Here is a 23223-nt window from a genome sequence, read left to right on the forward strand (position 1 = left end):
TTTTATGAAATGTTTATTTTTTTCTTTATGAAAATTTTCAAAGGATAAAAGGGTTTATACATTTATACATGTATGCATGTATATGTATATATATGTATATGTATATGTATATGTATATGTATATGTATGTATATGTTTATGTATATGTATATGTATATGTATGTATATGTTTATGTATATGTATATGTATATATATGTATGTATATGTATGTATTTATGTGTACGTATATGTATGTATTTGTAAGTACGTATATATATATATATATATATATATATATATATATGTATATGTATGTATGTATATACGCACTTATGAAGAGTGCATTTTTAAATTGGCGCGTTTGTTTTTCATATTCAGAGTAATGTTAAGTACTGCTCATATGTGTACATGTATATGCATTTTCGTATTTTTTAAAAATGTGATTGTAAAGTGAACATAAATGTGTACGTAAATGTTAAGATGAATTTGATGTGAATGTTTTTTGTACAGTTATTATTTATTTTTTAAGAAGACAAAAAAATTGAATATACAACTGAGTAGGCCGACATACGAGCAATCAAACGAACGTCTAACTAACGTCAAAGTGAACGCATATCTAAGTGAACAATCATCCAAGAGAACACTCATCCGAGTGAGCACATGCACACACCGCTCATACTAAGAAGCCTTTTTTTAGCTGTGTCCAAAGGAATATAACTAAATGAACGAAATAGAAACAATAATGAAAAACGACAATGACGGAAAAATAGAAGTTCTGACGGAGCATTCAAAAAAAAAGAAATATTTAAATTCTTTGTACAGAGAAGATAATAGAACCCACACACAAACACAAGAGATATCCACCTGTCACTCACTATCAGATGGGAAAAAAACAAATGAACATATACTAAAAGAAAGCATAACTAAAATTTTACCCAAAGAAAAAACATATAACCAGATGGAAAAAATAAATGAACAGTCGGAGGGGGGAAATGCAGAACTCAGTCAATACACTTGTGCAAAGAAAACACAGAGCGAGAAACTAATGAACGAAAAAGTAAATGTAGATGCATCTACAGTTAATATGCACACAGAGGAGCATATTATATATATAAACAAACAGAATGAACGGGAAAATAACAGCATTGATGGGTGCACCAAAATAGCTAAGTTGGTCGGTAAAGAGAAGAGTACGAACGATAAAAAGGATGGAAGCACGAATGTGCAATGCAAGAGCGGCAGCATAAATGCACAGTGCAAGAGCGGCAGCATGAATGCACAGTGCAAGAGCGGCAGCATGAATGCACAGTGCAAGAACGATAGCATGAATGTTAGTGGAAAAAGAGGATGCATAAATGTGAATGGCAAGGAAAGCGGCTTATATGAGGATTCACATATAACACACGAAACGAACAGCAGTAGGACTCCCCGAACTTACACAAAATATGTCGGAAAGAAAGAAGGAAAGGATACAGCGTTCGTTAAACACAATAGGAACTGTAATATCCCATCGATGGCTAAGTCTACTAAGAGAGAGAATATACTAATACATAAGGACGAAAAAAAGAAAAAAAATCCGTATGAAACGTCTAAGGAGAATAAACTAAACGTTTTAACAAAAAGGGTTAGGTGTCTAACTATTTTTGAAAATTCGAAAGATTTACCCAAAGAGAATAGTAACAAGAACTACAGTAAGAATAACACATCAGAGCAACAAGATGATCCTAATTTGGATAAAGAAAAGAATAAGAAGAAGCATGTACTGTTACTCTTGACAAGAGATTTTAGAGTAAATGACAACTGGTCGGTTATATATGCATACGAAATAGCAAAAAAAAAAAGAAGTAATTTATTAGCATGTACATATATTAATAGAAAAGAACAGTTTACTCATAGATACATAGATATAAAACTAAAGGTGTTGAAACATTTAGAAGAAAATTTAAAAAAAGTAAATATTCCATTTTATGTCTTACCAATATATATGATAGACGAGTTAATGGAATTTCTAAGAATACAACAAATTAACACGATCGTATGCGATTTTCATCCTTTAGAAGAACAAAAAAATTTTATACAAAATCTTTCCTATTTAGCAGTTAAAAAAAAAATTAAAGTTTTTCAAGTTGATTCTCATAATATCATTCCTTTATGGTTAACATCGAAAAATGAAGAATGCTCTGCAAGGACAATAAGACCTAAAATTCAAAATCTGCTACCTACTTTTCTAATCGAATATATAAATGTCGAATTTTTTGATCAGAATTTTATATTCCCTCAATCATTTGTTATAGATGATGTTATTAAAAAACTTACTGTTTTTAAATCATGTTCTGTGTTGCCAAATTTTGTATGTACAGAAAAAAAGGCACATGAAATTTTGGACAACTTTTGCAAAAAAAAATTGGACAAATATAACGCGAAGAAAAATGACCCCAACAGTGACTCATACACCTTGCTCTTGCCATACATAAATTTTGGAATTCTATCTGCACAGAGGTATTTAGGAAGAAAAAGTGCTAATTGAGATGTTTGACCATTTGCTCATTTGATCATTTACACTTTTGTGTGCGTTAAATTTTACTTCCAATTGAGCTTGAAAAATGGAATGTATTTTTTTAATTTTTATTTTTATATTTTTGCATTTTTGCATTTTTGCATTTTTGCATTTTTTCATTTTTGCATTTTTGCATTTTTGCATTTTTGCATTTTTTCATTTTTCCATTTTTGCATTTTTCTTCTCTTTATTTTTCTTATCCCTCTCATGCGCAGGTGTGTGCTGGAGGTTAACAAATACGCATACAATTTTCCTTCGATAAATACGGTAAGCGGAAAGGAGTCTTTCAATGATGACATAATAATGAGAAAGGAGCTAGCTGACAATTATTGTTATTACAATAAAAATTATGATAATTTTAATGGGGGAAAGGAATGGGCAAAAGAAAGTTTAAAAAAACATGATGCTGATAAAAGAGAACACCTATACGATTACGACGATTTTAAAAATGCGAAGACACACAATGATATATGGAATTGTTGTCAATTACAATTAATTAATGAAGGAATAATTCATGAATTTTTAAAAATGTACTGGGCAAAAAAAATTCTGAACTGGTCAGAAAATTCCAAAACTGCTCTAAAATATGCTATAAAATTAAACGAGGAATTTGCAATTGATGGAAAAACGTCGAATGGATATGTTGCAATTATGTGGTCCATTATGGGTGTACATGACCAAAGTTGGAATGAAAGAACAGTATTTGGTAAAGTTCGATATATGAATTATAATGGATGCAAAAGAAATTTTGATATTAACATGTATATGTCAAAATATCCAAAAGGGAAAGAAAACGCCTTAATTGTTCAGAAAATTCCAACCATGACATTTACAAATTACATAAAAAAAAGGAAAAATAGCACTATTGTAACAAATACGGAGAAAACAAATGAAAAACAGAAGAAGAGAAGCTTAACGAGTGGTACACATAAACATTAAAAAAGAAAAGAAAATGAAACTCTTATTCGATTCTTTTCCTGTCAATGAACAAATCCATTTTTTAAAAATTGTCAAAAGGAGGGGAGACACGTTCTAAACGCGCGAACGGGAATGAATTAGAGAAATATACTTAAGCGTACATATACATGCCTGAAGCGTTTGCACGTGGTTATGTGTGTACGTACATGTACATACGCAACGTTGGGGGATAAGTAGATAAGGCACTAACGTGAAGCATTTTATTCGCAAAATGGTTAACAATGTACTTTATATTTATTTATTCATTCATTCGTTCATTCGTTCATTCGTTCATTCGTTCATTCGTTCCTTCATTCGTTCATTCGTTCGTTCCTTCATTCGTCCATTCATTCGTCCATTCATTCGTTCCTTCATTCGTCCATTCATTCGTCCATTCATTCGTTCATTCATTCGTTCATTCATTCGTTCATTCATTCGTTCATTTTAAATATTTAGAAGGTGCCGTATCGAGTCCTCATATTTTATAATTTGCCTATTTAAAGATTCATTTCTTTTTTGTTTCTATGTTATTTTGGAAGAATGTAAATGATACGTATTAGTAATGTGTATATGCACATATATGTTTGCACGTGCACACATAATAATTTTATACATTACAATTAGTTATGTCAACAATATTTTTTTAAAAGTACACGTTTATTGTACGTGATAAAGCAAATAAGCAAATTAAGCAGATATGATAACATACGAACAAACGAATAAACAAATTTACTAATATACAAATATACAAAAATACGAATAAACAAATATATACATATATGTACATTTACACACCCATGCACTTATGCATAACAGACTAATTAAAATTTTGCTAAAAACAAAACAATGCTAATGCAAATCCCTCAATGAGAACAAAAAAAAACAAAATATAAAACAAAATAAAAAACAAAATATAAAACAAAATAAAAAACAAAATAAAAAACAAAATATAAAACAAAATAAAAAACAAAATATAAAACAAAATATAAAACAAAATAAAAAACAAAATATAAAACAAAATATAAAACAAAATAAAAAACAAAATATAAAACAAAATATAAAACAAAATAAAAAACAAAATATAAAATAATAAATAAAATAAAATATCAAAGATAGCCAAACAACGTAATTCTTCCTTATTGCAACTTCAAATGCTGAAGCAAAACTTCTTTTGCAACCTGCGCTTTTTTCTGTATATAAGCTGAACCATTGTATGGTCCGCTCTTTTCATTTAATTTGTTTAAAACAAGGTGCCTGTTATTTATTTCTTCTTTTAATGACTTCAATTCCTCTTTACTTAACTTTTTATATATTTTATTTTTGTCTAAATTCAATATATTTAAAGCTTCTTCAACGTTCATACAAGAGTTATACTTTTCTTTTATAAAGTGTGTGTTGTGTTTGTTCTTTATGATTTCTTTGTATGCCTGTAGAGGAGTGTGCACGAAGAGAAATATGTTCATGTAGGCTTCCATATAAACCCACGAAAATACATAAGGGTGTACATATATACACATATATATAAATATATATATGTATATACACACACATAGGGACATACATAGATAAATATGCACATGTACATGCGTTTCATGCATATAATGTGTAAAGATCAAATCAGTAAGAAAAACAAATACAACTATGCTTAACATGTTTTTGTACACGTGTTCATTCACTCTAAACTAAGAGCATAAGACAAGCACTTATTCATAACAATGTAAATATACGTTTCAACAAAAAAATATGCGATTTCACGTTTTAACGCATGTCCCACAATTGACGCGCGTGTATGTATGTATGTATGTATATGTGTATGTATGTATGTATATGTGTATGTATGTATGTATATGTGTATGTATGTATGTATGTATGTATATGTGTATGCATGTATGTATGTATATGTGTATGCATGTATGTATGTATGTATATGTGTATGTATGTATAATACGTTACATATTAGGTAGAGCGTGTATTGACAGTGCAACATACTCAAATAGGACACAAATCATAAACTTTTATGTATTAGCAAGTTAGATGGAAAATAGGCTGAAAGATAGTTTTTTTTTTTTTTTTTTTTTTGTTATTCTTTAGATAGTACGTATGTATGCATGCACGTAAGCACAAATTTTTATACATTCATGTACAAACATATGTACATGCATATGTACACATTAGCAAACTCCAAAGTATTACTTGTATGAACGCTTTGCCCAATGCTGTAGATGTTATAATCAAAAACTGAAAAACAAATTGACTTAGTGGTCTAAAGGGTAACATTTTTAATTTCCCCAAATTAAAAGAATATTTAACTATAAGAAAGAATTTACTCTATTCTTTAAAAAAAAAAAAAAAAAAAAATTTGACTTCTATCATTTGATACATATAATAATAATAAATATTGCCATTATTAAAAATATTCATTTGAAAGGAAAAAAGCTGTAACATATAAAGTTGAAGGAAAAAAAAAAAAAAATTAAATTACAAAAAGGGCTACAATATAAAATAGCCAACTCGTGTTTTATGAATTGTAAAAAGTAACAGCATAAATATACATACCATATATAAGTGTACGTAATTATATATATATATATATATATATATATATATGTTTGTACAAATGTATGTATATATGTATGTATACATGTACGTATATATGTATGTATATATGTTTGTATATATGTATGTATTATGGTATATATTTTTCTTTTGCCATTTCTCCTTTAATAGAGGTTCAGCTAAAATGAAATGTTCACTCAGTATGTCGTAGTGTTATGTTATGCTATTTTATTTACTTCTATTTTTATTTATATTTATATTTTTATTTCTATGTTAATTTCTATTTTTGTTTTTCAATTTAAGCAAAAATGTTATTCGGCTTTCTTTCGTTTAATAGAATAAAAAAAATAAAAAAGAAAAGAAAACACTGACGTTCAACTTTTTTTTTTTTTTTTTTTTTTTGTCAAAAATAACGTACATAATTGTGAATTATGGAAAGTTGTTAATTTGTTGTTCGTAGTGAATGTATGCTGCGCACAGCTTTTTTTACTCTTTTTTTGCTCTTTTTTTTTTTCTTTTTTTTCTTTAATTTTTCTTTTCAATTTTCTTATTTTTTCTTCTCATTTTTTTTCTTTTTTCTTCTCATTTTTTTTCTTTTTTCTTCTCATTTTTTTTCTTTTTTCTTCTCATTTTTTTTCTTTTTTCTTCTTATTTTTCTTCAATTTTTTCCTTTTTCATCTTTTTTTTTTTTTTTTTGTTCCCTCTACGATTTTTTTTGTTGTTTTTTCTTTCGAAACGGTCTTCCTTCTTTCGTTCTTTTTCTTTTTCTTTTTCTTTTTCTCATTCTCTTTCTCTTTTTCTTTTTCTTTTTTTTTTTTTTTTTTTTTTTTTTAGAAGTGGAAAATATAATGATAAGTAAATCGAAATTGTTGCTCTTCAAAAATAAGCTGGCTTCAGGAGGTGCTTAACGAAAAAAGGAAAAACTCATTAACGTATGCATGTGTACATAAATGTACTTGTATGTATATATGTGTATATGTATATATATTTATGTGCGCGTCTATATGAGTACATGAGTATGTAAGCAACTACCCGAATTGTAGTAAAACGGCTATATGAGTAAAATTATTGGTGTAACGAATATGTTTCCTTTTTGCGGAAGGGTAACAACAATAAGAAGGGGCATACGTTCTTTATAATTCTATGCACTTGAATAAGGAGTTTATTGCACTCGTACAACTGTATTAAAGAAAACATAGCGCAGTTAATGTATACGCGATCGTGATTATCTTCTTGTTACATGTACATATGTGCACACTGCATAATTGTACACTGCATAATTGCACACTGCATAATTGCATACTACATGGGCGCGTACTACATATGATGTTCTTCCATTCTTTTCCACTTAATGTAGGCACAGTAACACCTTATCTAGCCAAACCCTTTCTTAACATAAATTTTTTAAACGCCGAGGAAAGACCCTTCTGGTTGAGTGACAAAAATGTACCCTTGTGCATATATATGCATATATGTATATATGTATATATATATATATATATATATAATATATATATATATATATATTATATACCTATGATGTGTGCGAAATTTCTAAAATGAGTTTAATGTCCCACAACTTTAAAATGCACTATTTTTAATTTTACAATTTTGTAATAAAAGACTCATAATAATTTATGTCAAAACTAAAAATATGACAATTTTTTTTTTGTTTTTTCTTTTTTTTTTTTCCCCCAAAATTCAGTGCATACATAAGTACGTAATTAAATAAATACATGCACATGTTCATAACATTTTTTCTGCAGGTCGAAAAAGGTCATTTAATTTTTAGTTCAAAAATTATTGCATACCCTGTTTATGTAGCCCAAACAATTCACAAATACAATCCCTCCAACATCCCGCAAGTACATTTTTGCAAAAAAATGAAACAGAGCAAAAAGAAGCAAAACAAAACACACTAAAAAAAGGAGAATATATATTTTTCGCTAGAAAAATAAATAAATAACATATGAACAATATGAACAATATGAACAATATGAACAATATGAACAATATGAACAACATGAACAATATGAACGAATGAACAAATGATCAAATGGATATTATGAACAATGTGTTCCTTTTTTTTTTTTTAAAATAAAACATAGATTGCCATATTTGGGAGATCCAACGTGGGCAAATCGAGCCTAATAAATGCTCTCCTCAATTATAGGGATGTTGCTCAGGCGTCTAAAACACCAGTAATGTTCATTCAAAAAAAAAAAAAAAAAAAAAAAAAAAAAAAAATGTATATCTTTGCGTTTCCTTTGTAAACACATTTCATTGTATATGCTGTGCAAAGTTACCGCCGACATTCTTTCTGCATATAAATGCCCATCCAGCGGAGATATAAAAATGAATAAGTGTGTCTATAGGTGTATGAATATGTGTATGTGTACGTGTATATGTACGTGTATATGTACGTGTACGTGTATGTGTATGTATACGTGTATGTATATGTATATTTTTTTATTCAATTTTTTATTGCCATACGCAGGGCAGAACGAGGCACCTGTTCGTCTTCAACTTGATGAGTTACCTTTCTATTGTTGATCTGCCTGGTTACGGGTACGCACAGGTGTCGAAAGAATTACGAAATAATTGGTCCATATTAATAGAAGAGTATTTAAATAAAGCAAAAAATTTAAAACGTGCTTTATGTTTAATCGAGTGTACAGAATTGTTTACTCCACATGATTTTGTTTTATTAGATATGCTAATAACAAAAAGAATTCCATTTCAAATAATAATTACCAAGATTGACAAACTAAAAGTAAACAATACCGTTGAGCTATTTGACGATATAACTCATATGAGAAAACATCGCTTCACTTGAGCAGTACATAACCCTTTGTGTATTATATGCACACACGTGTGTGCGGATGTTTGTGTGGGTACATGTGCATATATGCATTATTACGTATATACGTATATTTGTATGCATGTTCATGCGAATGGAGAAGGCCGTGCATGTTATCCGTCCCCTTTTGTTATTTTGCAGGCACACGAGTTGCATAATATAATGATTAAAGTCCTTTCCATCATTGAAAATTATAAAAAAAAAGTAAAAGTATTTAATGAGAGTAGTAGTAATAAAAAGGGTACTACTCATATAAAGAAAGAAACGTATGAATTCAATATAAATGAATACTTGTTCAACGTTTCTAGTTTGAAGCATTTCGGCATTCAGGAGCTACGCGCAAATTTGAGTATAATAGCCATGGATAGCTTAAACGAGAGGAATAGAAGAAATAACGAAGTGATGAAGTGAATGAATGGACGTGTTCACTACTTGACGAATAGCGTTGTCGTATCAATTAAATTAAACAAAAGTTATACGCAAGATAAACACACGGCACACGTGGGTTTTGTATATGTAAATTAGCCCTCTATATATATTATGCACATAGGTGTATGTATGGTATTTAAAAAAAAAAAAAAAAAAAAATTAAGGTGAACTTTGACAGCTGTGTATCCTATATATTGGGTAACCCATCTACATTTTTTATTTTTTCGTTTAATGTTTTAATCCCGTTCAACGGGTTTTAACAGAATTTGAGTATACGTTATTCTTTTGTTTGTTCTCTTGCATATGCATTTGTTTACGTGCTTGTTTAAGTGATTGACTTTTTTTTTTTTTTTTTTTTTAACTCATAAGCATAATTACCTTTATATCAATTAGTTTGTTAATTTGTCAACTTGTTAATTTGTCAACTTGTTAATTTTTATTTGTTAATATTTTAATTTTCAATTTTAATTTTTAAAATTTCATTTGTTAATTATTAATTTTCAATTTTTGAGTTAACCCCGCTGACGTTCTTTTTCTTGCAAAGAGCACAGCCACCACTTTGGGGAAAAATCATTCCTTTCCTGCATACACTGATTTATATAATTAACGGTTTAATGCACGTTAAGTGAAAGTAGGTTAAGAGAGTTCATGTTCCTACATAGTACTTTTTTTAAAGAAAGGGGCCGGCTATATTTTGCATATGTATGCGTTTATATATATATATATATATATATATACGGTGTGTATAATATATATACTGTACGATCGTATTGTATGTGTTATATATATATGTACTTTTTTTTTTTTTTTTTTATTAGCTATCGAGAATGTATAGATATGCAAATTATTATTTTATTTTATTTTTTTTTTTTTATAACGTTTCTATGAGCTACATTTTCAGGTCAGCTGATTGGTGGTTGGTCAAGTGAAAATAATTATTGAAGTTATGCTTTTTTTCCTACTGAGCTTTGCATTTTTTTCAGGTTATATTTTACTTATGATTTTATTTTAACACGTCATTTTGTTTAACATTTTGTCAAGTTATATTTCACTGATCATTTTGCCACATCATTTCGCTTCGCGTTTCACTTTTTGTTTCACTCCTCCTTTGTTTTTATTCCATTTAGCAAATTAAAAGCAGTAGTTTAAAAAAAAAATATATATATTATCCCTCCTCCCTTTGAATAATAAAACAAAACAAACAATATTTACGAGTAGTATTCTCATCATTCGTGCATATATAACACTTACCGATCAGAGACTATATATCTTTTGCATGCCTTTTTGCGGACGCTGCAAATATTATTTATTTAAATCGAGTACAAGTAATTCCAGGCATTTTAAAAAAATCGCATAAATCGTGCAAATCGTACAAATCGTACAAATCGTACAAATCGTACAAATCGTACAAATCGTACAAATCGTGCAAATCGTACAAATCGTACAAATCCTATTTTTTAAGTTTTTAATTTTTTTTCATTTTTGAAAAGATGAGTGAACCACAGAGGCATATAAAATTAACAAAGGAACAAACGACCCCCATTGTTTTAGTAGTAGGTGATCCAGGTCGAGTTGACAAAGTAAAATTATTATGTGATTCATATATTGATTTGGCATATAATAGAGAGTATAAAAGTTGTGAATGTCATTATAAAGGTCAGAAGTTTTTATGTGTAAGTCATGGAGTTGGATCAGCAGGTTGTGCAATATGTTTTGAAGAATTAATGAATAATGGAGCAAAAGTAATAATACGTGCAGGTTCTTGTGGTTCACTTCAACCTGGTTTAATGAAAAGAGGTGATATATGTATATGTAATGCTGCTGTAAGAGAAGATAGAGTTTCTCATTTATTAATATATTCTGATTTCCCAGCTGTTGCTGATTATGAAGTATATGCCACGTTAAATAAGTGCGCACAAGAATTGAATGTACCTGTATTCAATGGTATTAGCCTTTCATCAGACTTATATTATCCACATAAGATTATTCCAACAAGACTAGAAGATTATTCTAAGGCAAATGTGGCTGTTGTAGAAATGGAGGTTGCTACTCTCATGGTTATGGGTACATTAAGAAAAGTAAAAACAGGTGGAATCTTCATTGTTGATGGTTGTCCTTTAAAATGGGATGAAGGAGATTTTGACAACAATTTAGTACCCGATAGGTTAGAAAATATGATTAAAATTTCTCTTAATGCGTGTGCACAATTGGCCAAAAAATATTAGGACGGAGGGTGTAGTTACTTGAGCTACGTTTATCAGTTTAGAGGAAGAATGAGTGCAAATATTTGTATGCTTTAATATGTGCATGTGTGAATATCTCTACCGTGTTAATACTTGTGCATGTGTGAATATCTCTACCGTGTTAATACTTGTGCATGTGTGAATATCTCTACCGTGTTAATACTTGTGCATGTGTGAATATCTCTACCGTGTTAATACTTGTGCATGTGTGAATATCTCTACCGTGTTAATACTTGTGCATGTGTGAATATCTCTACCGTGTTAATACTTGTGCATGTGTGAATATCTATACCGTGTTAATACTTGTGCATATGTGCACACTGGGAGATATAGAAGCGAAACATGAGCTCTTCATAACCCCCATACATTTAGCTATTTTTTTTTTTTTTTTCTTTTCACATAATATGCACCTATTACTCCACTCCCACCTCACCACTCCATGGAGGGGGAAATTCCAGCGTATTTATAGTTTTATAACACATATCATGTATATACGCATATGTGCATATATAAATGCGCATGGGCATTTTAGCACGTATTTATGCTTGAACATACATGCGTACGTATATTTTAGCACGTATTTACGCTTGAACATACATGTTCTGCACCAAGGATGACGTGGTCCAGTCAGCAGTGCTTGAATAAGAAGCACTTACTGTCTTTGCATTAGAGTTATATATACCCTTACACAATAGTTCAAACTTTTAAAATTTTTAATTAAAATTCGTTCTGCGGTAACATACACCAAATTATAATTTTTAAATAAATATATAGGAATAGACATTTTGAATAGGCATTTTGAATAGTCAATTTGAATAGTCAATTTGAATATACATTTTAACCATAAGGCATATTATAAATGGTATTATACAAAATAAAAAAAAAAAAAAAAAAATCCAATGTCCGTGTTAAAACAAAAGCCGGTTTACTTTTCGCTCAATGAGTGCAACTCGTTCAACAACTCTCCCTGAAAAAGAAGGAAAAATTGAAAAATCGAAAAATTGAAAAATCGAAAAATTGAAAAATTGAAAAATTGCGTAATGACACAATGGCAAAATACGTAACGTAAATTAAAATGGAAAGGATGCGAATTCGTTTTGCTCTATTACTATCGTTATGTGGATAAGCAGGTTAGCCTTTTTGCAAAATAGTTCATATAAAACCTCGCAGGAGTAAAAAGGAATTTGTCTGCATAGAGGAGAGAAGAAAATGTGTAAAAGTGTGAGACGCGGAACATGAAATGGAAAATGAGAAATGCACAACGTGAAATGCAAAATAAACATTAAAAATTAAATATTAGAAAAAAAAAAAATAAATAATAAATAAAACGAAAAAATAAAACGAAAAAGGAAAAGGAGAAAGGAAAAGGAAAAAGGAAAACCCAATAAAAATTGCATAAGCGAACATGTATGGCAGTTTTGTGTGAATGTGCCTATTTCCGAAGAAAAGACCTTAGTACCCCTTTTTTCACTGCGTCAATATGTTACGTTGCTACTTCGCCAACATGCTGTTAATTTTTCGTTTTAAAATTACTAGCTAACTAGCTAACTAGCTTTTTTTTTTTTTTTTTTTTTTTTCTCTTGCTCCATTTTTACCTTAACAAATCATCAAATAAAACATTTTTTACCAAAAAACTGTCCGATCTTTTATGCAGATTGAGCAATATGGACTGGATGAAAAAGTCAGGTTTCATATCTGCGTACACATTTAACGCTAAGTTTGGGAAAATGTACTTTTTTGAGATTTTATAAATCTCTTTAAAGAAAAGGAAAATTTTCTTGTTCACTGGATGAAAGAGATGAATGCTTCCATCATTTGAAATGGACATGACTGAATTTGATTTTTGATTTGTGTGCAAAAGATTAATAAATTTAATAATTCTTCTATTAAAGTTAAAATAATTAAATATATAGAGATGGTCAATATCTTGACAATTTTTATACGAAAATATGAAGAAATTGTTGTACACATCCATTGCAATAATAGAGATGTAGGAATTAAAAATTATATAATGACAACATAATATATTTAAATTATAGCTGTAGAATGTTTTTGATATGGATATAATGCTTCGGCTATCATATTGTTGTTCATAATTATACATATTTATATAAATACCTTTATACAAATCAGCAATAATAATAAAATTTCTCACTATTTTAATATCACTAATAAAAAAATTGTTGTCAATAAAAGCACCTTTTGTAAAGTCATTTTCATTCACTTCATGAATATATAATTTTGAGTTTATGCAATGAAGAATATTGCAGTAGCATGTACTCATCATATTATTGTGCCTGTTTTTTCCGCTAATCCAGTTTACTATATTTTTATTATTATCTTTACAGTATTTATCCTCAACAGTTAGAATTTCTCCCTGTTCAGTTCTGCCGCCATTTTTGTAATTCATGTTACTATTACTGGTACTTCTACTCATATTGGCACTGCTACTCATATTGATACTGCTACTCATATTGCCACTGCTATTCATATTGATACTGCTATTGCCAATGTTACTGTAAAAATAAAATGGATAAATCTGCGTAACACAGCTGTTATATGTCTTCTTCATGTGCAAAACTAATTTTCCCCTTTTCTCCCCACCATCAGTCAAGCTGTTTACATTACCATCCGGAGTGCTTCCCACCTTTTCATTATTATCCGCTTCGCTTCCTCCATTTGCAGTATCTCCCAAAACATTTCCCCCCTTTTCATTACTCACCTCAAAGTTGTGTTCGCTTTCTAACAAGGTGCTTGCAACAGCTTTGGATCTATCCACTTTTATAATATCGTTATTAGTAGAACTTCCCACCATTTCAATGTTCCTATTACCCTCATGGTTCGTGCTGCTAAGAATTTCTGAGCCCACATCATGTTTGTGTAAATACTGCCCCCTTTCGCTTTCATTATACCTTACAAATATCTTGCTAAAATCAAATATGTAAATATTTCCTTGAGTTTCAATACGTTCATTAATGTTAAGACCTGTCCCTACATAAATGAATTCTCTATCATCTAAACATCCGAATGATATACATTGAATTTCTTCACTATGCTCAAAAATGTAATAACCATACACATTTTTACTATTTTCATGAAATAACAATAGTTTATAATATTTTGCAAAAGTTTTCACTGATTGAATTAATTTATTATTCTTTCTTATTGCCTTTTCATCATCCAGTGTGTTAGTATCCTCTGCTTGTCCACTTAAAAAACTTTTTACTTTGTGTGTATATTGACTGTTAATGCAGTCGTTCAGGTATACATTAGGAACACATTGCACTTCTTCATTTGCATATATGGTATTATTCTTCAGTTCCTCCTTTTGAATGTTTAACCTCTTTTTTAATAATTTTTTTAAGCAATCATATTCATCATACTTTATTCGAACAACTGCACACACGATCTTACCATACGTTACTCTGCACTCCTGCGCAGTATGCAGAGTTCGGCGGTTCCTGCAGATTGCACGTGTATTTTCCAAGTTCCCATTATTCACTCCGTCACCCCACTTCTTGTCCAACTCTGCGGCCATTTCTCTAACCACGTCTTTATCTACGTTCTTATCTACGTTCTTATCCGCGTTCTTATCTACGTTCTTATCCGCGTTCTTATCCGCGTTCTTATCTACGTTCTTATCCGCGTTCTTATCGAGTTGATCTACACATTTGCCCCCTTTGTGGATTGCCCTTTTTTCCCCTTTCCTCCCTCTTTTCCTTGCTTTTTTTAAAATATATTCATATTTAGAAACACAAAACTTGTAAATGTAAGGGTGGGTAACAAACGTTTTCGAAATAATATCATCATTGATGGATAGATTAATTAACTTATTCCTTTTTAAAAAAAGTAAATTATTTCGTACTTGTACGAAATTTACGTTACTGTATGTACACTGGAAAGAAAAGGAGCAGGCTTCACTTATCACATTAGTAACTTCAGTTTTTAATTCTACCTCGTCGCAATAGTTGGGCTGCCCAGAACTACTGGAATGATTGTATCTCTTCACATCAACATAATTGCATTCCTTATCATTTATACTAAATATGTGAAAGCATTTATTTGAAAAACTTATGAATTCATTGTTATCAATTTGTATTATACCTTTAACATAGTCCATGTTAGTCTCACAATCGTTTCTACCCTCCAACTTTTTATACCACCTCCTTAACACATTCGTTGTACCATCGTCTCGATTACTACAATTAATACTATTACCATTAGCATAATTGGCAATATCACAATTCATACTGGTATACCTATAGTTCCAATCATTACTACCAATAATCCGACCGCCTTTCAGTTTTTCATTGTCCACACTATGAATAAATAATTTTCCCTTATAATTTGACAAAAGCAAAAGAGGAAAATTTGTGTGATACTGTTTCATCAATCTTGTTATCTTTTCACCATGAGCTCCTTCCTTATTGCCATCCGAGACATCATGTATGGTTATATTCTCCATATTAATATGTGGATACACAATTATACAATTTTTAACAATACTTTTTTCTTTTCCCAACTTATTCCGCCCCTTCATTATTTCCCTATTTTTTCCCCTATTTTTTCCCCTATTTTTTCCCCTATTTTCACCTGAACAGTTAATAAAATTCTGACCATCGAGTAGTACATAACATCCATTGTTCAATTCATGCTTATCCGTTGAAGTGGTAACAACTACTGTTGAACTGTTTAGCTTAACAGAATTGTCTTCTTTCAAAAAATAAATATTGCTAATTAACGGTTGAACATACTTGTGAATAATTATTTTAAATTTTAATTTTTTAAAGTCTGTTATGGGAACAAATGTTTTGTATATTAATATAGGTCTTCCAGTTAAAAAAATAATTAGGATATAATCCATGCCCAACTTGAAAAAAAAAATGTTTACTATTTTTTCCTTATTATATATGTTTAAGAAATTTATCTTTTCTCTTTCGGTCTTGTTTATTTCCCCTTTTATGGTCCCCTTCTTTTTCACGCAGTTGTACACAAACTTGGGAACACATAACAAAGAATTGCTTTTAAAAATTGTTTGTGTCTGGTCCAAATTAAAAATTTGAAAGGAATTATATTCATTGTTTAAAAAGCACAGATAGCTATCCGCTTTTTTTTTAAGAACAGAAATACAACGAATATTATTTATGTGTGTATAAGGAGTAAGTATATTATCCACATTTACATGGTCATACTTTTTTAAAAAATTATGAAACATGGTCATATTTTTTATTTTAAAAAGTGTAGAAATATATCCCTTTTCATGAACATTGTCATAATATTGAGAATAATAATTTTTTAAAACATGACATTTTAAAAAATTAATAAAATGAAATATGTTCAAATGCTGTCCTTTATAATCATGTATCAAACAATGTAATATGCACAAATTACAAATAGAATTTAGTTTCAAAATTTTTTCGACAATTTTTGCTATTGCATCACTGTCAAATATGAATACAGAACAGGTACAATTTTCCTGTAGAAGGATTAAGTACCTATTCACTAATTTACACGACAGAACAACATTTTGTAGATTTATTTTTTTTATTAATATATATGTATTTTCATATAAAAGTAGATTTATTTCATTTTTGCAAACTTGTATTAATATATGGTTAAAATTTAATAAAGCTATGCAGCATTCCTCTAAATTTAATGAACTCTTCTTCTTCATCATCCTCATCTGCGTCGTCTTCTGCTCCTTTTTTTCAGATAAAAAAAAGTCGAGCAGTCTACATATCAAAATATGTTCAACCGTCTTTATTTCGTTATATACAAACGGATGTCTATCTTTTAGCTCGTTCAAAAAAGAAGTAAACTTCTTCATATGAGTAGCTAAATGCATCTTCTTTTCTTCATATTTATCCTCTTCGTGCATTACGATATGCGGAACATAGACCATCCTTAAATACATTTCTATATCTCTAATGCTGAAGAAAAGAAAATGAAAATTTTTAAAAAATTGTAAACACTCTTCGACGGTTTCTTTTCCCGTCAACTGCGAGTCCTCCTCTAAGAAAGTTTCATACTCTGTGTCAACTCCGTCCTCTATGACGACTTCCTCCTCTTCCTTCGTGAATATGTAGATAACTTTTCCGTATATATCCTCACCTTTCATATGTGCACCCATAGCATTGGTTAGAAAATTATCGCAACTGCAGTTTCCTCTTTCGATCGCTAATTTGGATGCAGTTCCTTCTGTCGTCCCCTCTTCACCCACTTCTTCATCCGCCGCTTCACCCTCTTGTTCCTTTCGCCCGTCCTGCTGCTCTTCCCCCGTGTCTGAATAACCATCCGAATAATTAACATCATTGAGCGCATCGTCAAAAAAGTTATTACTAATTACAACATCGTGGTTAACAACACCGATATCGGAGCGATACATCCACATGTTTTTGGAAAACTGCCTTAGCAAAAAACATCTCTTCATTTTACTATTTTCATAAATAGCATAATATTCCCATGCTTTCTTCCTTTTTAAAAATGAAATGTTGTATATACAAAACAAAATACACTCTCTATTTTTACAATTTTTTTGAACAGGTTTATCCTCCTCATGAATGGTAATAACTGCATTTAACTTATTAGTATTTTCCGTAGAATATTTTATTTGATTCTTCCCTTTTTCCCCATTCATTTTTTTTTCCAAAGTAATTAAAACATACTGAAAAAGAGCTTTTTCTTTTTTTTTCTTTTTTTTTTTTCCTTCTTTTTTTCTTTTCTTCCTTTCTGCGAAGCATACATTTGTTATGGTAACCGCTTCCTCAAACAATAGGTCCAATTTATGGACTAGTGGAATTTGGAAGAATACTTTTTCTATTGTGCTATGTTGCTTACATCCAACAAGAGCAAAATAGATGCTTTTAGCTAGTGAGTTTCCTTCTTCGTTTAACTTACACAAGTCAGTTAGCAATCCCTTAACTCTAATTTTGTCCATGAGGATAATTTTTCCATTTTTCATTTGGTATTTGTTGCCTTTTCCCGTTCTGTTCTCATTTTCTTTTCCCTCTTCCTGCGACAAAAGATCAGCTGTGCTGCCATAATTTCCTCGTCCGTTTTCACTACCGACTCCTCTTCCATTTGCATTTTCCTTATCTACATTCATTTCTATTTTTTTTTTGCTTTTTTTTTTCTTCTTCAAAATGAACAGCGGGGAGGAGTACTCTATGATCCCCTGCGCGTTAATTCTAGAGAAATTATTTTCGAGCATTTTTATTTTATTTTTGTACTTTTTAAACAAGAGGTTGTACTTGTTGTTGTTGAGCTCCCTCGTGTATTCATTAACGTTTACATTTTTATTTAAATAGTTGAGTAAATCAAACAAGAAATTGTTGTTTCTTCTGAATTTTCTGACTTTTCTGACTTTTCTGTATTTCCTTTGTTTTTTGCCTTTTCGGAATTTTTCATCTTTTTTGCATTTTTTTTCGTTCCTCTTTTGACGAATAAATGGTGGTATCTCCTTTTTACATAACGCATTTTTTTCCACCTCAATTTTATCTGTTTTTAAAGAATTCTCTCCTTCGCTATTTTCTGAACATTTGTATTTTTTGTCATTACTTGTACAGGTTAAATTTGGACGGTCCGGACAAAAATCCTTTTTCCATTTTTTTTTTTTTTTTGAAGAATTTAATAATACTGTTGCTAACTTTCTTTTCCGACGATTTAACAGTATCAAATCATTCCTTTTATTCCCCTTCACATATTTTACTTTTCTGTTATTCTGTTTTCTTAACACAGTAATATCTGCCCTTCCACATATACCATCATAACAACATAAAAAATACACATCCTTGTGAAGAGAAAAAATAGCTGACCTTGTTAAGGTATATTTAAAAATATGCGTTTTTTTCCATTTAATTAAGTTTATTAAATCATTAAAATTTTTTGATAAATTTCCTTCTATGATACAATTTTTACTTAAAATAAATATTTTTTTTTTTTTATAGTATAAATAGAATTTTTTAAAAGTTGTATTTAAATATGAGTAATCATAAAACAAACAATTGTTTTTTATTAACTGAAAAATATTATTCATATAACAACTTTTATTAAAAAAATAAATTATTTTCTTATAGTTATTTAAATTTAAAATGTACACATAATCGTAACATACACATATAAGGATGTTTTGCACTCTCAGGATGTCCAGTATATCATTCGGGAAGTCTTTTATAAAATTAACCACGTCCAATTTATCCTTTTCTATTTTTACGATCAGCAGTTTCAAACCCAGGTCTTCCAGCTTCGTGTGTCCTATGTTCACCTGCGGAAAGGGGGGAGGGGCAGAAAATGGCGTGCGCCAAACATATGTACACGCAATATCGCATATTTATATACACATAAGCAGGTAATCATGCATATTATTTATGTATACATGTATATATACACACGTTTGCACATTTTCTTTCTAGCTTTGTCGCTCCCTTTTCCTTACCGCATCGTTCTGAAGTAATATGTGGGCGCTGTCCGCGTAAAAAAAAATTTTTTTCACAAAAATGAAATTCTTGTAAATTTGTTCTAAACTAACTGTAGTAACATTTTCCAAAAATAGATCTGTGGAAAAGTAGTTCGTGTTGATATCTCTACCTCCTACAATGTCTGCATGTTTACGTCCTTTTTCGTTACTACATTTTTCTATGCTGATTTGCTTTTTCTCTCTCGTCGTATAAAAAAAGGTATATACAGTTTTAAAATCATATGAAAAAGATATATGGAAATTACAAAAGTTTGCACTGCACTTTTTATATTTCTTTCTCTTTTTAAATTTTAATGAATAAAAACTATCTAAAAAATGGAAGCTTCGACGTTCTCTTCTACTTTTGTTGTTACTATTTTGGTTGAAATTAAGATGAAACATATGTTCGTCGTTGTAACACTTGTCATCATGCGAACTGCTCTTTTTTTTATGTGCACGATTATTCTTCCAATCTGAAGTGAAATTTGAGGTATTACTTCTGCTTATGTTACTGTTTGTCAATAGGTTCAATATCTTGATTTTTTTTTTTTTTTTTTTTAAACTGACAAGTTTGTAGGAAGTGGGAACTAATTTTTGCCTTTTACTACAATTGTGGATACTTCCATTACCGCTACTGCTACTGCTACTGCTACCACCTCCACTGCTACCCCTTTTTGTTCTTTTTTTTTTTTTTACTCCCGCCCCCTGGATGCCATTCCTATTGTATTTCCTTTTTTCATAATTATGTGTATAGTTAACTGCATGCGGAAGGCTATAAAATAAGGATTGGAATTTATCTTCTTTTATAAAGGTATGTCTTAAAACAACAACTAAGGAGTTAAGACTTTTCTTATATTTATAAATGATGAAATGCAAATTTTTATAAATTAATAAAATTCCCGAAAAAATATTTTTCTTTTTTTTATTTTGAAAGACATTTTTTAATGTAACTAATTTTATAACAGCTGCATTTAATTTAGTTTCATAAAATAAATAATTTATTTTTTTCTTTTTATCAAACTTATAAATATATAAGTCTTTATTTTTTATAATAACAAACTCGATGCTCTTTTCATTTAATAAATTACAACACTCACAATGATCTATTTCGCTCGAATTTCTCACTTCCTCAATTCTTATGTCTATCATTATTTTATTCTTTACTGCAAGTTCGCCAATGGGATCGCGCGCGCACGCACAAGTACAACAAAACGTAAAATAAAAGAAAACAAAATATATTAAAAATATGTATGTATGTGAGTATGCATGTAAGTACGTATGTATATATGTATGTATGTACGCATGTAAGTACGTATGTATGTATGTATGTACGCATGTAAGTATGTATGTATGTGAGTATGCATGTAAGTACGTATGTATGTATGTACGCATGTATGCATATGTATGAACAAATTTACAAACGATCAAAAATATACGAATGAATAATAAGGTCGATATGCGCAACACGCGCAATACACATCCTGTACAGTAGGAAAAGCAAATGGCACTACTTCCTCTGCGGTTTATATGGCACAGCTGGCTCTTTCAGTTTCGCTTTATTTTTGTTTATTTTGCTTATTTTGCTAAGCAGTCAACAAAAACAACCTCAAGACTTATATTATGTGTTTCCGGGTTTATCCGTGTAACACGTTAACAAGGCATCTTCAACCGTACTTCTTGGAAAAACATAATTTTTTATTTGTTTGCTCCACTTGGTTACTCTCATACCTTTCTAACCGCTTAGCTGCTTTACCACGTTGCTTTGTTTTGATTCTCTTTTTCGCTCTTCTACTGCGTAACAGTACTTCGAAATGCTTTTATATTAACATTTGTATATTTTTTAAAAACATAGGAATTGCTAAAATTCTGAACAGTCATTTTTTTTTTTTTTTAATTAACAAAAATGAACAAAAGTTAAAAGCATTTGCATTTCATCCGTTATATGAAAAGGGAAAAAAAAAAAGAATATAAATGAAATGAAACGAAATGAAACGAAATGAAATGAAACGAAATGAAATGAAATGAAACGAAATGAAACGAAATGAAATGAAAAGAAAATGAAACGAAATGAAATGAAAAGAAAATGAAACGAAATGAAATGAAAAGAAAATGAAACGAAATGAAAATGAAAAACAAATGTGGAAAAAAAAAAAGCATAAAAATGAAACTAGCGAAAACTTCCAGTCCAGTTAAAATGCTAAAAATTTACAAACATTAATTAAAACAATAAAATGGAAAGATACAACTAAGAGAAAAAACTGCTGTGCTGTTCTTCATTTGATGAGGAAACAAAAAAAAAAAAAAAAAGTGTACATTTCACATTAAATAATTTTTCAAAATTTTTGTTTTTTTTTTTTTTAAATATGCCATTTGTTGGTGATATATATATATATATACGCACCCCTACGTTGCTCTTCAACAAATATGAGTAGGAGCATACCGCTTGAGCATATTTTGATATTTTTGTTTATCTTTTTCTCGTACATCAATGTATATATATATATGTATACATTTATATGCATATACTGCTTCATACCTGCTGATCGTGTGTTATGTTGTAGTTACTACCTAAAATTTCTTACACATAATAGGCATTATTTAATGCATTCTTTTATCTGTTACTATTATGTTATTATATACATTTTTTTAAAGCTTTGTTGTTTACCATAGCGAAGTGTGAGTAAGCAAAATATGATAATTTTTTTTTTTTTTTTTTTATATATATGTATTTCACAGTTAAACATTCATATTGCTTAAATGTAAAAAAATACGTGTTTCTTTTTTTTTTTTTTTTTTTTTTTTTTTTTTTTTTTTTTTTTTTTTTTTTTTTTTTTTTTTTTTTTTTTTTTTTTTTTTTTTTTTTTTTTTTTTTTTTTTTTTTTGTTCTTTATTTTTTTCTTTATTTTTTCTTTATATATGTTTACATTTTTTTTGTTCTGTTTTTAGTGTAAAAAATACACATTTAACTCAATCCCACTTTTACCCAATGTGAAGTCTTTTTTCTTTTTTGTCTGATTGGTTGAAACAAAACAATGAAAAATATAAAAAAGAAGAATTAAAAAAGCATAAGATAACAAATTAAAATGCTAAAATAGAATTATCAATGTTTTAACAATTGTCAAATGGTAACCATCTCAAATGATGGTAAATAAAAAAGGAAAAAAAAAAAAAAAAAAAAAAATAGCA

At 29.4% G+C, this 23223-nt stretch overlaps 5 protein-coding genes across 5 annotated transcripts; 3 read left to right on the plus strand and 2 right to left on the minus strand.

The window, feature by feature from the left end:
• Positions 1-701: 701 nt before the first annotated feature.
• MKS88_003257 (deoxyribodipyrimidine photo-lyase) lies at positions 702-3476 on the plus strand (the record flags this gene model as incomplete). Its single annotated transcript, XM_067216333.1, has 2 exons — positions 702-2479; positions 2753-3476. 2 exons carry the CDS (start codon positions 702-704, stop codon positions 3474-3476), a joined length of 2502 nt encoding a protein of 833 aa, XP_067072990.1.
• Positions 3477-4630: 1154 nt separating this feature from the next.
• On the minus strand, positions 4631-5771 carry MKS88_003258 (mitochondrial import inner membrane translocase subunit TIM16; the record flags this gene model as incomplete). The annotated part of the gene is made up of 2 exons (XM_067216334.1): positions 4631-4921; positions 5688-5771. 2 exons carry the CDS (start codon positions 5769-5771, stop codon positions 4631-4633), a joined length of 375 nt encoding a protein of 124 aa, XP_067072991.1.
• A 1127-nt stretch (positions 5772-6898) lies between these two features.
• Positions 6899-9321, plus strand: MKS88_003259 (GTP-binding protein YihA1; the record flags this gene model as incomplete). Its single annotated transcript, XM_067216335.1, has 6 exons — positions 6899-6950; positions 7408-7496; positions 7817-7915; positions 8159-8251; positions 8548-8823; positions 9052-9321. The coding sequence occupies 6 exons, from the start codon at positions 6899-6901 to the stop codon at positions 9319-9321; spliced, it is 879 nt and encodes a 292-aa protein (XP_067072992.1).
• Positions 9322-10829: 1508 nt separating this feature from the next.
• On the plus strand, positions 10830-11564 carry MKS88_003260 (purine nucleoside phosphorylase; the record flags this gene model as incomplete). The annotated part of the gene is made up of 1 exon (XM_067216336.1): positions 10830-11564. One exon carries the CDS (start codon positions 10830-10832, stop codon positions 11562-11564), a length of 735 nt encoding a protein of 244 aa, XP_067072993.1.
• Positions 11565-12507: 943 nt separating this feature from the next.
• MKS88_003261 (uncharacterized protein) lies at positions 12508-21186 on the minus strand (the record flags this gene model as incomplete). Its single annotated transcript, XM_067216337.1, has 4 exons — positions 12508-12549; positions 12692-12770; positions 13178-19845; positions 20017-21186. The coding sequence occupies 4 exons, from the start codon at positions 21184-21186 to the stop codon at positions 12508-12510; spliced, it is 7959 nt and encodes a 2652-aa protein (XP_067072994.1).
• Positions 21187-23223: the final 2037 nt, after the last annotated feature.

This window comes from Plasmodium brasilianum, chromosome 10 (assembly GCF_023973825.1).
Source record: "Plasmodium brasilianum strain Bolivian I chromosome 10, whole genome shotgun sequence".
In the NCBI taxonomy this organism is placed as follows: domain Eukaryota; phylum Apicomplexa; class Aconoidasida; order Haemosporida; family Plasmodiidae; genus Plasmodium; species Plasmodium brasilianum.